The 13,563-nt window shown below is 45.5% G+C and overlaps 1 protein-coding gene across 3 annotated transcripts in view; it reads right to left on the bottom strand.

The window, feature by feature from the left end:
- The window catches only part of LOC135310855 (E3 ubiquitin-protein ligase KCMF1-like), a 55,124-nt gene extending 43,729 nt beyond the window's left edge, over positions 1-11,395 (bottom strand). For 2 of the 3 annotated variants that reach the window (XM_064439917.1, XM_064439914.1), the window contains exon 1: positions 11,119-11,394. Coding sequence is in view for 2 of the 3 variants with exons in the window: in XM_064439914.1 (XP_064295984.1) it covers positions 11,119-11,134 (16 nt within the window). In the remaining variant the exon portion in view is untranslated. Of the gene's footprint in view, positions 1-11,118 lie in introns of all 3 variants that reach the window. The other variant, XM_064439916.1, reaches the window with a different exon arrangement.
- Between the last annotated feature and the right edge of the window lie 2,168 nt (positions 11,396-13,563).

Raw genomic sequence — 13,563 nt, 5'->3', positions numbered from 1 at the left:
GTGCAGTTGACACACCTGAAGGATGGGATGTCATCCAAAGAGACCTGGACAAGCTGGAGAGGTGGGCCTGTGAGAACCTCATGAGGTTCAACAAGGCCAAGTGCAAGGTCCTGCACCTGGGTCAGGGCAACCCCAGATATCAATACAGGCTGGGGGATGAAGGGGTTGAGAGCAGCCCTGCAGAGAAGAACTTGGGGATACTGGTGGATGAAAAACTGGGCATGTGCCAACAAATGCACTTGCAGCACAGAAGGCCAACCATATCCTGGGCTGTATCAAAAGCAGTGTGGCCAGCAGGTCAAGGGAGGTAATTCTGCTGCTCTGCTCTGGTGAGACCCCACCTGGAGTACTGTGTCCAGCTCTGGAGCCCTCAGCACAGGAAGAATGTGGACCTGTTGGAGCGGGTCCAGAGGAGGGCCGCAAAAATGATCCGAGGGCTGGAGCACCTCTCCTATGAAGAAAGGGTGAGAGAGTTGGGTTGTTCAGCCTGGAGAAGGCTTCAGGGAGACCTTATTCTGGCCTTTCAGTACTTAAAGGGGAACTATAGGAAGGATGGGGGAAATCTCTTTAGTAAGGCCTATTGTGACAGGACAAGGGGCAGGTAACAGTTTTAAAGTAAAGGAGGGTAGATTTAGAATGGATATAAGGAAGAAATTTTTTTACAAGGGTGGTGAAGCAATGGAATGGGTTGCCCAGAGAGGTTGTGGAGGCCCCACCCCTAGAAACATTCAAGGTCAGGTTGGACAGGGCTCTGAGCAACCTGATCCAGTTGAAGATGTCCCTGCTCACTGCAGTGGGGTTGGACTAGATGACCTCTAAAGGTCCCTTTCAAGCCAAACCATTCTATGATTCTACAATATGAATCCCTCCAAATAGCTGGCCCCTAGATCCCTAGTCTCCCCCCATCCCTAGCAACTGGGCACATGAACTCCCAAGGCCTGCAGCCCTACTCCAGCTGCTGATACTCACACCTCATGCATGCACACATACACATACTGTGGATTCCTCCAGTAACTGGCCTTAGACACTCAGTCTATCCAGTAGCTGGCCCCTGGATCCCCTGGTCTTCCAGTTGCCTCAACACAAAGACACATGCAGACACACAAATAGGTCTCTTCAGTAGCTCATCCAGACTTATGATCTTTCTAGTGGCTGTCTCTCAGACCCTCTGGTCTCTCCAGTAACTGGCCCAGACTTACAACCTCTCCGATACCTGGCTCCCAAGCCTCTCATCCTACTTTCCAGCTAGCCCAGCTTGAAGTTTACTAGCTATTACACATACCCACACAACTGGAAGGCACTCCAGTTTCTGGGACCTCAGGCTCATAAGCTCCTATAATTCCACGGCCCCTTCTCCAGTTACTAGCATCTAGACCTCTATACGTACACGTAAAAATAGAGAACCTCCTCACCTAGGAAAAACAGGGAATTTAAGAAGACAAGACAGACTACATTGATCAGCAACCTGTTTACATGTGGCTAGGCCTTTTATCCTTATCCCTCTATTTTCTTATGTTTATTCCTCTCCAATTCACCTTGATACCTCCCTTCCCTTGCCTTTCGGTCTTCCCCTAAATACCCCATACTAAGTCCTGCACAATCCGAAAATGCTCTTCCCCTGCATCCTATGAGACCTATATCCCTGAAAGCAGAACACACCCACCCCACCACCCGAGTCTGCACAGTAATATAAGGAGAGCCTCTCTCGTTGACTCCTCTCAGCAGGTCTCACACACAGACAATGGGCTGACTTGCAAAAATAAGGGTTTCTTTGAACCCAAAATAATACAAGTGTACTGAAAAAAATTATAGTAGAACATAGAAAAAAACAACCTACGCTGGATCATTTAAATACTACCTGTGTTCTACCTTGAGAAATTCTCAGACATCTTCATACAATGGAAACATAACAAAGAGAATGGCTTCACAACCACTCCTACTCACCATCATAGAGAATCTCTCTTTTCAGTCAGATAATGCACCCACAGAAACTAAAACTGCTTACAAGGAAAAACAATACTAGGAAAGTACTGTCTTTAATATGGGAATTGTACAGTCTTTAAAATAAACCTCAAGAACTTTCATGCCTACTTCAGTAAAGCTTTAAACATGTTCCATTCCTCTCCCCACCTTCTTTCACTCACCACTGCACATGCTTCTTAGCTATTGGCTTGTACTTTCCCCAAATACACAACCCAAATATCTGCCTACCATACCACACATCCATCTTGCTTTCTCTTGGTCTCATAAGCAAGGGTCAACCCACTGGCATCGTCATTGAAATTTTCTAATTTTTCTCCTGTTGGCATACACAGGAAGTAACCAAAATATGATCCCCTTACAGTCTTGCATCATTTTTACATGCCTCGGACCTATTTCTCATCATAGAGTGCCTAAACATTCCTCCCTGACAGTACATGAGGACAAGGAAAGCAGTAAAAACAAATGACAAAACAACTTTACATATACCAATAAAGACTTCAAGAGCTATCACTGACCTATGGATCACAGCTGATGCAACCACAGAATAACTTATGTGGGGAGGGACTTCTGAAGGTTTCTGGTCTAACCCCCTGCTCAAAGTAGGGCCAATGAAAGCAGATTGTGCAGGGCCTTGTCCAGTTGAGGTTTGAATACCTCCAAGGACAAAGATATCACCACCTCTCTGGGACCCTGTTCCAGCATTTAACCACCCTCATGAGGGAAAAAGGTTTTTTCTTATATCTAATCAGGATTTCCCATGTTCCAACTTGTTGCTGATTTCCTCTTGTCCTATCCTTGCACAACTCTAAGAAGAAGCTGGCTCCATCTTCTCTACTTCCTCCCATTAGTTAGTTTTAGACAGCAATGAGATCTCCCTGAGCCTTCTCTTCAAGAGATCCAGGTTTGTTCAGCCTCTCCTCACATATCACATGCTCCAATCCCCAACTATCTTGGTAGCCCTTGCTGGACTCACTCCAATACATCACAGAATAGTTGGGGTTAGAAGGGACCTCTAAAGATGATCTAGTCCAACCCCCCTGCAATGAGCAGGAACATCTTCAACTAGATCAGGTTGCTCAGAGCCCTTTCCAACCTGACCTTGAATGTTTCCAGGGATGGGGCATCTATAACTTCTCTGGGATACATTTTCCAGTGTTTCACCACCCTCATCATAAAAAAAAAAAATCATCTTCCTTTTATCTAGACTTAATCTACCCTCTTTTAGTTTAAAAGCATTACCTCTTGTCCTATTGCTACAGGCCTTGGTAAAAAGTATCTCTCCATCTTTCTTAGAAGCCTCCTTGAAGTATTGAGAGGCTGCAATAAGATCTCCCCACAGCCTCCCCTTCTCCAGGCTGAACAACCCCAACTCTCTCAGCCTGTCCTCATAGGAGAGATGTCCCATCCCTCTGATCAATTTTGCGGCCCTCCTATGGACCTGCTCCAACAGGTCCAGGTCTTTCTTGTACTGAGGACTCTAGAACTGGATGCAGTACTCCAGGTGGGGTCTCATGACGAGTGGAGTAGAGGGGGAGAATCACCTCCTTCAACTTGCTGGCCACGCTTCTTTTGATGCGGCCCAGGATACGATTGGCTTTCCGAGCTGCAAGCACACATTGCCGGCTCATGTCCAGCTTTTCATCCACCAGTATCCCCAAGTTCTCTGCAGGGCTGCTCTCAATCCCTTCATCCCCCAGCCTGTATTGATACCAGGGGTTGCCCAGACCCAGGTGCAGGAAAATCTTGGCTTTGTCGAACCTCATGAGATTCACATGGGCCCATTCCTCAAGCCTCTCCAGGTCCCTCTGGATGGCATCAGGGTGTCAACTACACCACATGTCCACGTTAGTCTTGTACTATAGAACCCAGAACTGGGCACATGAGATCACACCTGGAGACATCACTGACTACAGCTGGGAAAAGAGCAAATTCATAATTTTGTCAACGTCAGATAGCAATGGATCAACATACTGTAGGGAACGATTAAGAAATACAAGTTTATCAGCGTCACTATTAGTGCCATACAATCCAAATCATACTAGGAAATTTCATTACAAGAAGAGAGAATTTACTTTTGTTTCTACAAAACAGAAGAATTACATGCAATTTAAAAAAAAATCATCTATTTCTGCATGTCTAGAAACTGAGAACATGTTAAGGCCATTATTTTGAGCATTTATTTTTATTTGAGGACAATGACTCCAAAGTAGTTCCCTTAAAATAGTCACTGTGGTTTTATGTTCAACATAAACCCCTTTCAAAAGGCTTAATACAGAATCCCAAATTTAGTAATTGACTTACTGAACAAGACACATACACACCAAGTTTTAAAAATTAGAACATTAAACTTCAAGCCAAAAAGCTTTTTCCTAAATTTAAGTGATTCTATGCTACAGAGAAAATCTCCTTTATTTGCTGAAATAGCTTTTTGAAAACACAAACTTTATTATACTATTAGGTTGAAATATATGATGCAACATTGTATTTAATAATTCATTGCATCAACACACATATCCCACTCCATAGGTTGAGAAACAAGCAAAGAGAGCAACAAAATCCAGGTCTCACGATGCCTAATTATATACTCAGACCCCAAGGTGCAACTACAAAAAGAAAAGGCACAGAATAGTATAATATTATTTAATAGTATTTTAACAGGGGTGGGTGGGGGGCTGGGGGTGTGTGTCAACTATAGAAGTTTGACAAATCTTCACCAGGACTATTATTTCAGTGACCTATTAGAAAAGGAAAGCTTACAAAATGCTTGAGAATTAGGAGATTTTAAATAAACCTAGAAATCTAGAAATAGCTACTCTGTCAATTATACCTTTTATATGATAGAGTCACATTCAGAAAAATCACAGTTGGTTATCTAAGATTCCCCTTGATCTTTAAGGCAGTATATTTTAGTCTTGTTCACTTATTCAGAGAAACAAGTTATTTGATCTATATTTAGCTAAAGGAATTGGATAACAACTGAAATACAGTCAGCACTTTGGACTCAAAAAGTCTGCTAGGTGGCAAAATAAGACCCAGTAGATCTGAGAAATAACAGGAGAGAATATAGATTTGATTGAGGCTCACAACTGAATAATAAATAGTAGTATGGTAAAAACTGCCTATAGAAGCTAGGATATGAAAATATTGTGATCTCTGGACTATGTTAATGTCATGAAACAGGAAAAGCATGAGTCTCTGATCCACATATAAAAAGGTAAAAGGAAATAAAATGCTGTAAGTTAGTTCAAAAGAAAAGTCCAGTGCTCTCTTGTTGCAAGCATAGTATGCTTTTACATGTATTGACCGCTAGAAGTAGAAAGGCAATCAGATGCTCAGGAAGAAAACCTAGATAATAAAGGGAGGGGACACACTGAAAATACAGAAAAAACATGAGGTAACAATATAGAAGTATGTCAGGGAAAGAGATATGACAGCTGAAACACCAAAGAACAAACAGCTCCGATTTTAAATTCCAAAGAATAGACTAAGTCCTATCTTGTTCTTTATTGAGCTTCACTCAAATGTCATTCAAAAGGGTCATTTTCACTCAGTATGTTTATGAGCAATCTGAAATCGTCAGATGCCTGTGAGGAAATGCTCACCCTCACATGAAATGCACCTCCGGTAGTTAGCACCTACTTTAAAAGCATAAGATGCACAGATGATTTCCACTTGGACATTGAGCCATTGACAAGTAACAAGAGTGGTGTTCCTCAAGGGTCCATAATGGAACTAATACCATTTAGTATCTTCATCAATGACAAACAGTAGGATGGCATGCACCCTCAGCAAGTTTGCAGACAACAACAAGCCAAGTGGTGCAGTTGATTCACTAGAGGAAAGGGGATGCCATCCAGAGGGACCTTGAGAGGCTTGAGGAGTGGACCCATGTGAACTTCATGAAGTTCACCATGGCCAAGTGCAAGGTCCTGCACCTGGGTCAGAGCAATCCCCAGCATTAATACAGACTGGGGGATGAAGGGGTTGAGCGCAGCCCTGCAGAGAAGGACTTGGGGATATACTGGTGGATGAGAAATTGGACATGAGCCAGCAGCATGCACTTGCAGCCCAGAAAGCCAACCATATCCTGGGCCGCATCAAAAGAAGCGTGGCCAGTAGGTCAAGGGAAGTGATTCTGCCCCTCTACTCTGTTCTCATGAGATCTCACCTGGAGTACTGTGTCCAGCTCTGGGGTCCCCAACAAAAAAAAAAAGAAATGGACCTGTTGGAGCAGGTCCATAGGAGGGCCATGAAAATGATCAGAGGGCTGGAACACCTCTCCTCTGAAAAAAGACTGAGAGAGTTGGGGTATACCTTATTGGGGCTTTTCAATACTTAAAATGGGCTTATAAGAAAGATGGAGAAACACTTTTTACCAAGACCTGTAGCAACAGGACAAGGGGCAATGGTTACAAACTGAAAGAGGGTAGATTTAGATTGGACATAAGATTATTTATTTTTTTTTTTAAATGAGGGTGGTGAGACACTGGAAGAAGTTTCCCAGAGACGAAGTGGATGCCCCATCATTGGGGGTGTTCAAGGTCAGGATAGAGGGGGCTCTGGACAACCTGATCTAGTGGAAGATGTCCCTGCCCATGGCAGTGGGGTTGGACTAGATGATCTTTAAAAGGTCCCTTCCAACCCAAACCATTCTATGATTTGATGCTGCACATAAGATGATCTCATCCATGTGCTGTATTCTCAAGTTTCCTTTCAAGAATGCACATCACAGAAATGTACAACTCTTATCACCCTACTGTTTTACCACATCAAGATAGTTCTCTAGTCTAGGAAATTACATACACGAGCTTGATATTCAGGCGGCAAGGGCAATTCCTGTGGCTCAGCACTAGATCAGGGCAGGCAAAGCAGTTCGTCAAACCCAAGAGGCCCAAGGGTGAGCAGAGGAACCCGTCAGGAGCCGGCAGCTCTCGCGAGTGAGGCTGACGGGCAGCTGATGCGGCATGGGGTGTTGCCAGAAGCAACGGCGGGAGATTTAAATGGCCCGTAGGGAGTGCAGCGCAGCGGTTTGCGCGGCAGTTCGAGCAGAAGGGACTCCGCAGCCTGCTTGTAGGTCTACAGTTCAGGCAAGTGCTTTGGTCTCTGGCGAAATGGTGGGCACTTGCCTCAGAGCTAAAAACACTGTTCCTGCAGCAAAAGCCAAGATGTCTGATGCATCCACCCAGACGGATCTGATAAGAAAGGACACACCAGTACAGGCAGTGGGTTGCGGCAAATGCCCAAACCCCTCTCCTGATGAAAAGGTAAGTACCTGCACAAGGTGTGCACAGGTTGATGACCTGTTACATCAGGGGGCCAAACTGCAGGAAACGGTTAAGAGGCTGCACAGTATTAGAGGAGCTGAGGCAGAGATAGACAGGCGGCTTCAGAATCATGTTCCTGTGACAGACACCGCCAAGAATGAGGCACCGTGGACCCTGGTGACTCACAGGATTCCACATCAGCCTGCACCCTCCACCATCACAATCAGAAACAGATATGAAGCCTTAATGACTGAGGACACCCATGAGCAAGGTCCGCAAAGTCCCCCACAAGGGAAAACTGTACCAGCAACACACAGTGGACATCGTAAAAAGAAACGACGAGTGCTCATGGTGGGTGACTCTCTGTTGAAGGGTACTGAGGCACCCATCTGCTGACCTGACAGGGAGTCACGAGAGGTATGCTGCCTCCCAGGAGCCAAGGTCCGAGACGTTGCTGAGAGGGTGCCACAACTCATCAGGAAAACAGACTACTATACGCTATTACTATTTCATGTAGGCATGAACAACACTGAGAGCCACAACCTGGGTAAAATCAAGGAATTCTTTTGAGCCCTGGGGGAGCAAGTGAAAAACATTGGTGCCCAAGTGATCTTCTCTTCCATTTTGCCAGTTCGAGGGAAGGGAACAGCCAGAAACAGGCTTTAAAACATGCAACTTCAAAGAACATTGATGTACCTGTTTCCAATTCTTAACAAAACCATGCTTTGATTTCTGCCGATGAATAGAAAAACATTATCCCCTGTACTACAATCAAAACCTAACATCCACTAGAAAAACCTCAAAATATAACCTCTATCAATCAGGAATGCATTTAAAAAAAAAACAACCTGCTTTGATAATTCTCCTTTATTAAAACATTGTAACACTGAACAACACATCATATAATCTCTGGATGATATTGTGAAATTGCTTATTAACCTTAGACAAAACCGAAACAGTCTGCCAAAGAAATACCAATAGATGTATCTTAACTACCCAAGGATGTTCAAGATACTGAAAAGTTGTTGTAATGAAGGAGGAGACATTATATAAGATGGTAGCTAAGGTGCCATTCTGTATTTCCTCCATAAAAAGAACTCTCATAGGAGGAGGTATAATTGCTAATTGTCTCCATGAGGTGGTAGCTGAAGTATAGTAACAGCTTCCATGCAAGACCTAAGTAACCGATAACGGTCAAGGCCAGTGTTTTAATAACAAATCTCCTAGGCAAAACATCTATAATCACTGCAGAGCACAGCAGGCTACAAAAACCAACAGCAATTTTTAACATGTACTTCAAAATCAGCATGGTGTAGATTGGACAAATTAATATTGAGAACAGGTGAATCAATGCTGTGACCAGCAACTGTTATTATCTCAAACCTTTCGTGCCCCACGTTGGACACCTAAAAGGACTGTTGTGGTTCAGCCTCAGTCAGCAACTAAACACCATGCAGCCGCTCGCTTGCTCACTCCACCCCTGTGGGATGGGAGAGAGAATTGGAAGAGCAAAAGAAAAAAAAAAAACACAACAAAAAAACTTGTGGGTTGAGATAAGAGATGATTGTTATAGTAATAATAATGATAATAAAAAGGAAAAGTGATTGCTGCTTCCCTCCCCCAGCCAGCTCCTCCCAGTTAACATACTGGGCATGATGTCACATGATATGGAATGTCCCTTTGGCCACTTTGAATCCACTCTCTTAGCTGTGCCCCCTCCCCTCCTGGCTTCTTGTGCACCTGGCAGAGCATGGGAAGCTAGAAAAGTCCTTGACTCGTACAAGCACTACCCAGCAACAATGAAAACATCTGTGTGTTATCAACCTTGTTTTCATACTAAGTCCAAAGCACAGCACTATGCCAGCTAGAGTGAAGAAAGTTAACTCTATCCCAGCTAAAACCATGTAGCTTTAACCAGTGCAATCGAACAAGTCCATATCCTACTACTGTGCTTTAAATTGCATACTACGTATATGTATCACAGCAGAAGTTTAGAGTACTTTCTCCAACAAAGCCACAAACAAAAGGTTTTTATTAAGCCTTATTTTACTCACTGTTCTTAGCATTTGCCTCATTATCTGCACAGGATGCAGATAATCCAACAACCCCACCACCCTCTTTTAACAAACACCAAACACACACCACACACACAAAAAAAACCACCACACCACAACAAAAAAATCCAAACACACCAAAAAAACCACACACCACCAAAAAAAAACCCAAACAAACACAAACCTTTCTTAATCAGAAAAGAAGCAAGAGGATTTGGTACCTTTACTAGAAAAAAAAGCATTAGATTCTGGCAAGACTGGTCTTGGATAGGCAAGCACACATACTAACAAAATGCTGTAGCTATACACTGAATAGCCATCATACTCTAGTTCAGCAACAAACTACCAGCCCTCCATCTAGAAGTCAGTATTATTAACTCACAAATATAGAAGTATTCTAGCACATTGCTTTCAAAACATTAAGATTAAATAAAGATATCTCCATTCCTTTTAAAAAAGATTATTCTCACAGTTCTAGAAGAATCAAAACTATGTATGGAGACAGGTGCTAAATTTAGTTCCTAACAGAGCAAAATATTATCCTTTCAAGATACAAAGCAGAACTCCTACAGAATATTTTATACTAGTGCAACTACCAGTAAGAGGAGGTATAAAACCAAGCAAGTTTCTTTACACATATCACACACCACTTCTCTCTACATGAATTCCCTTCTTTTTTCTCTCCATTCTTCTTATTTTTATTAATCCTTAACTATCCACTTCACTTACCCACAGAAAAAACACCACACAAAAAAACACACAGAAGAACAAGGACAAACATGCAAAATAACTATACGATGACATCTCTAAAAAAACTGCTACTACATCAGCATGTTTCCTCTTTTAAAATACAAAACTAAAAAAGAATGTATTACTTCCCAACCTGCCAAAGCTACCAGAATACAAACTATACCTGAACAAGGCCACAAAGACTGCATAAACTCTTTCTTCCAATCCCAATACCACAGCCAATGACATGTATGAGTTCTTTCTACACCTGCCATGCAACCCCACCACCTTCATTATACCAAACCAGACCACACCCCAATCCACTTCCCCTAGGTGCCAGGCCACCCTTCAAGCACTATTCTCCCTGTGCCTCATGCCCCACAGTCCCTTCTCCTCCTCCCTACTCTAAGAAACCTGGGGGTACTTCCCCTCACAGGGAGCATATCATACCAAGCCTGCCTCCCCTTCTGCACCCCTTCTCCCTTTCACATCATGCCATTCACAACTCCCAGGACACATCAGCAAGCCACCCTGATGCACACCTCTCATCCCCTTTACACCTTCCTCCTTTCCCCAAAAAGAGATTCCTCCAGGCCCATCCTTTAAACAGTGAAGTAAGAATGAAAATAAACAGCTCTCCTGTCTCCTCCCCTCTATTATCTGCCTCGGACACACTCCTTGTCCAGGGCAAGGCAAGGCCCGAGTCGCAGGCTAGTAAGGGATGATAGAGACTAGATCTACTTCAAGCTGCAACAGGCCCTTCAACCTCAGCGAGCACGGGCCTGGTGTGCGTGCTTAGTGGCAACAAAAGGGACTCGAGGCCTACCCGTAATGGTCACGGCCGCCACCACCTCCCCTCCCGCGACACTACAAAGCGAGGCCTGGCCGCCACCTTCTTCCTCCCACCACGGCCACTTTCCGCGACAGACTCCCCAGGCCCCGCTCTCAGAGACGGCGCCGCCGCCATGTTGACCCACCTCACATGGCGGCATGCGAGGCCCTAACGCCGTACATGGCTCAAGGGCATCTCTTCCCCACCACCTCCCCTCCCCCCCCCCACCCCCACCCCACGGCCTTGGGTCTCTCACCTTCATGTCGGGACATCCTAATTTTGAGGCTGCAGCCCAGGCCTGTCCCTAGGCTCCTGCTGGGCTGCTCGGGCGTCGCCTTAGCCTAGGTCCCTCCCACCTTACGCACTGACCCCAAAGCGCGAAACAAATAAACAACAAATAGGGGAAAGAAATGGGAAGGTAAAGCAAAGAGGTAACTATTCCAACAGTCCCGGCTGGCTAGCTGGCTGGCCGGCCGGCCTGCCTGCCTAGCTCGCTCGCTCTTTCTCTCTCTCCCTCCCTCCCTCCCTCGGGGGGGGGGGGGGGGGGGGCGGATCTACCAGCAGCGACTTCCTAGGCGTCGCGATACAGTGATTCTTAAGCCTCTCTTCCTTTTCCGCCGATTTAATCTACACCCCTCTTCCTAAATCCCCGCCTCTGTTCCCTATTTTGTTGTTACTGTAAGAACAGTCTCCTTCTTGCACCCCTCAGCTCTTTCCCGGTCTAAGCTCAAAGACTCCCAGTGTCTGTCTTTCTCCACCTGTTTTGGTTTTTTTTTTAATTCTTTCTCTCTTTTTTTCTCCATTCCTTCTCTGTCCAATAGCCGCTGCTACTGCACACAGGAAGGAAGAGGAAATACACAGCCAATGGAAAGGAGGATCGGCACTACCCAACGCAGGGAAAGCTGTGGTGTTGAGCGTAGCTTACATGTACTGGATGGGTCTCTCCCCTCCTTCCTCCAAACTAGGAGAGACTGTTGTCTCTAGGCATTCACCAGAGACACAGCCTTCTCCACCATTTCGGCCTCTGACAATTGCCCGCGTGCCGTGGGAGGCAGGGAGAAGAGTCCCCCCGGCTCGCCTCTGTTATAGAACACATTGCTGGAGCGGTGGGGTTGCGCATTTGCGGGTGCACGAAGATCTCCCCCCTCGTCGTAAGGACGCCAGAGAGCGAGGAATGGCAGCAACTCGACAGCAGCCTTGAGGAGGGGGACAAGTTCAGCGAGGTGGTTCATGGTACTTCCCATTCCCTCTCCTTTCCAGTGTGGCTTGCAAAACCCTCTCTAATTCGGGTAGGTATAGCGAGCAGTGATGAATCTGACACATGCCCTGATGCTTCCTGCTCTGTCCTGGCTGCCTGACTCCTGCAATGCAGAGGGTACTGGGGTAACGTCTTAATCAGCTGAGAAAGGTAAATGCCAGCCTGCCTGCAACAGGTGCCATATTGCACACGTGTGGGTTTTACCTAGTCAGTGTTTCTGCTTAGGCTGCGAAGTGCTGAGAGGTGAAGAGAGGGCGACCTTGTGGCCACAGTAGCATACTGATTTATCATAGGTGAACTAAGACATTTTATTGAGGTGTTTCCATACTTTTTTGTGCATTTTTTTTCATTCTGCCTCTTACTAGCGTTAGGCTCCAAAGGATAGGGATGTATATTTCAGAATGGGGAGGGGGAGCTCCAAACCTTGCACAGCTCCTGACTGCTGCAGGAGCTTTCCCATAAGAGGTTTAAGATAGCAGCAGCATGCCTGATTACTGACAGACATGTCCGGAGAAGTAAGAGCCACATAGTTGGGAAGCAGGGAGGCAGAACCTTATAAAGAATGATGAAAAGGCAAAAATTTTGACTAGCATAATTTTATTTGCTTTCCCTTCAACTTTTTGTCTTTTGCAAAAAGACATTAGTCTAGAGAAGAAATTGTAAAACAACTATCATGGGAGGGGGAAAAATGGATTGGATGGGGGGGTGGTAGGGGGAAGGAGGAGGTGTAAGAGGGAGAGGAAGATGGGGAAAATAAGGAGGGGGAGTTAGGAGGGGGACAGGAAGTGAGAGGGAGGTATACAGAGGGAGTAAGAAGGAGGCACAGTGGTGTGGGGTTGAAGGGAAGGGGAAGAGGGGAAAGTAGGGGGAGGGGGGAAAGGAGAATGGGGTTGGGGGTAAGGGGGAGGGAATGTGGGGAGGTGGAAAGAGGGACGGGTGGGGGAGAGGGATTTGGAGTAGAGAGGGAGGAGGGTGTTTTGCACCAGGAGGTGCTGGTTCATGACGATCATGGTAAGAAAGGCACTTAGACCTTGTAACGTAGCATTTCACCAAGGCTTTTGACACTGTCTCCCATAACATCCTCATAGGTAAGCTTAGGAAGTGTGGGTTAGATGAGAGGACAGTGAGGTGGACTGAGAACTGGCTGAACAACAGAGCTCATAGGGTTGTGATCAACAGGGCAGAGTCTGGTTAGAGGCCCGTAACTAGTGGTGTTCCCCAGGGGTCTGTGCTGGGTCCAGTCCTGTTCAATATATTCATCAATGACCTGGACGAAGGGACAGAGTGTAACCTCAGCAAGTTTGCTGATGATACAAAACTGGGAGGAGTGGCTGATACACCAGAAGGCTGTGCTGCCATCCAACGAGACCTGGACAGGCTGGAGAGCTGGGCCTAGGGGAACCTGATGAAATTCAACAAGAGCAAGTGTAGAATCCTGCACCT

This window comes from Phalacrocorax carbo, assembly GCF_963921805.1.
Source record: "Phalacrocorax carbo chromosome W unlocalized genomic scaffold, bPhaCar2.1 SUPER_W_unloc_3, whole genome shotgun sequence".
NCBI classification, from domain to species: domain Eukaryota; kingdom Metazoa; phylum Chordata; class Aves; order Suliformes; family Phalacrocoracidae; genus Phalacrocorax; species Phalacrocorax carbo.
The sequence above is the reverse complement of the archived record's forward strand: the minus strand, read 5'-3'. Positions and strand labels throughout refer to the sequence as shown.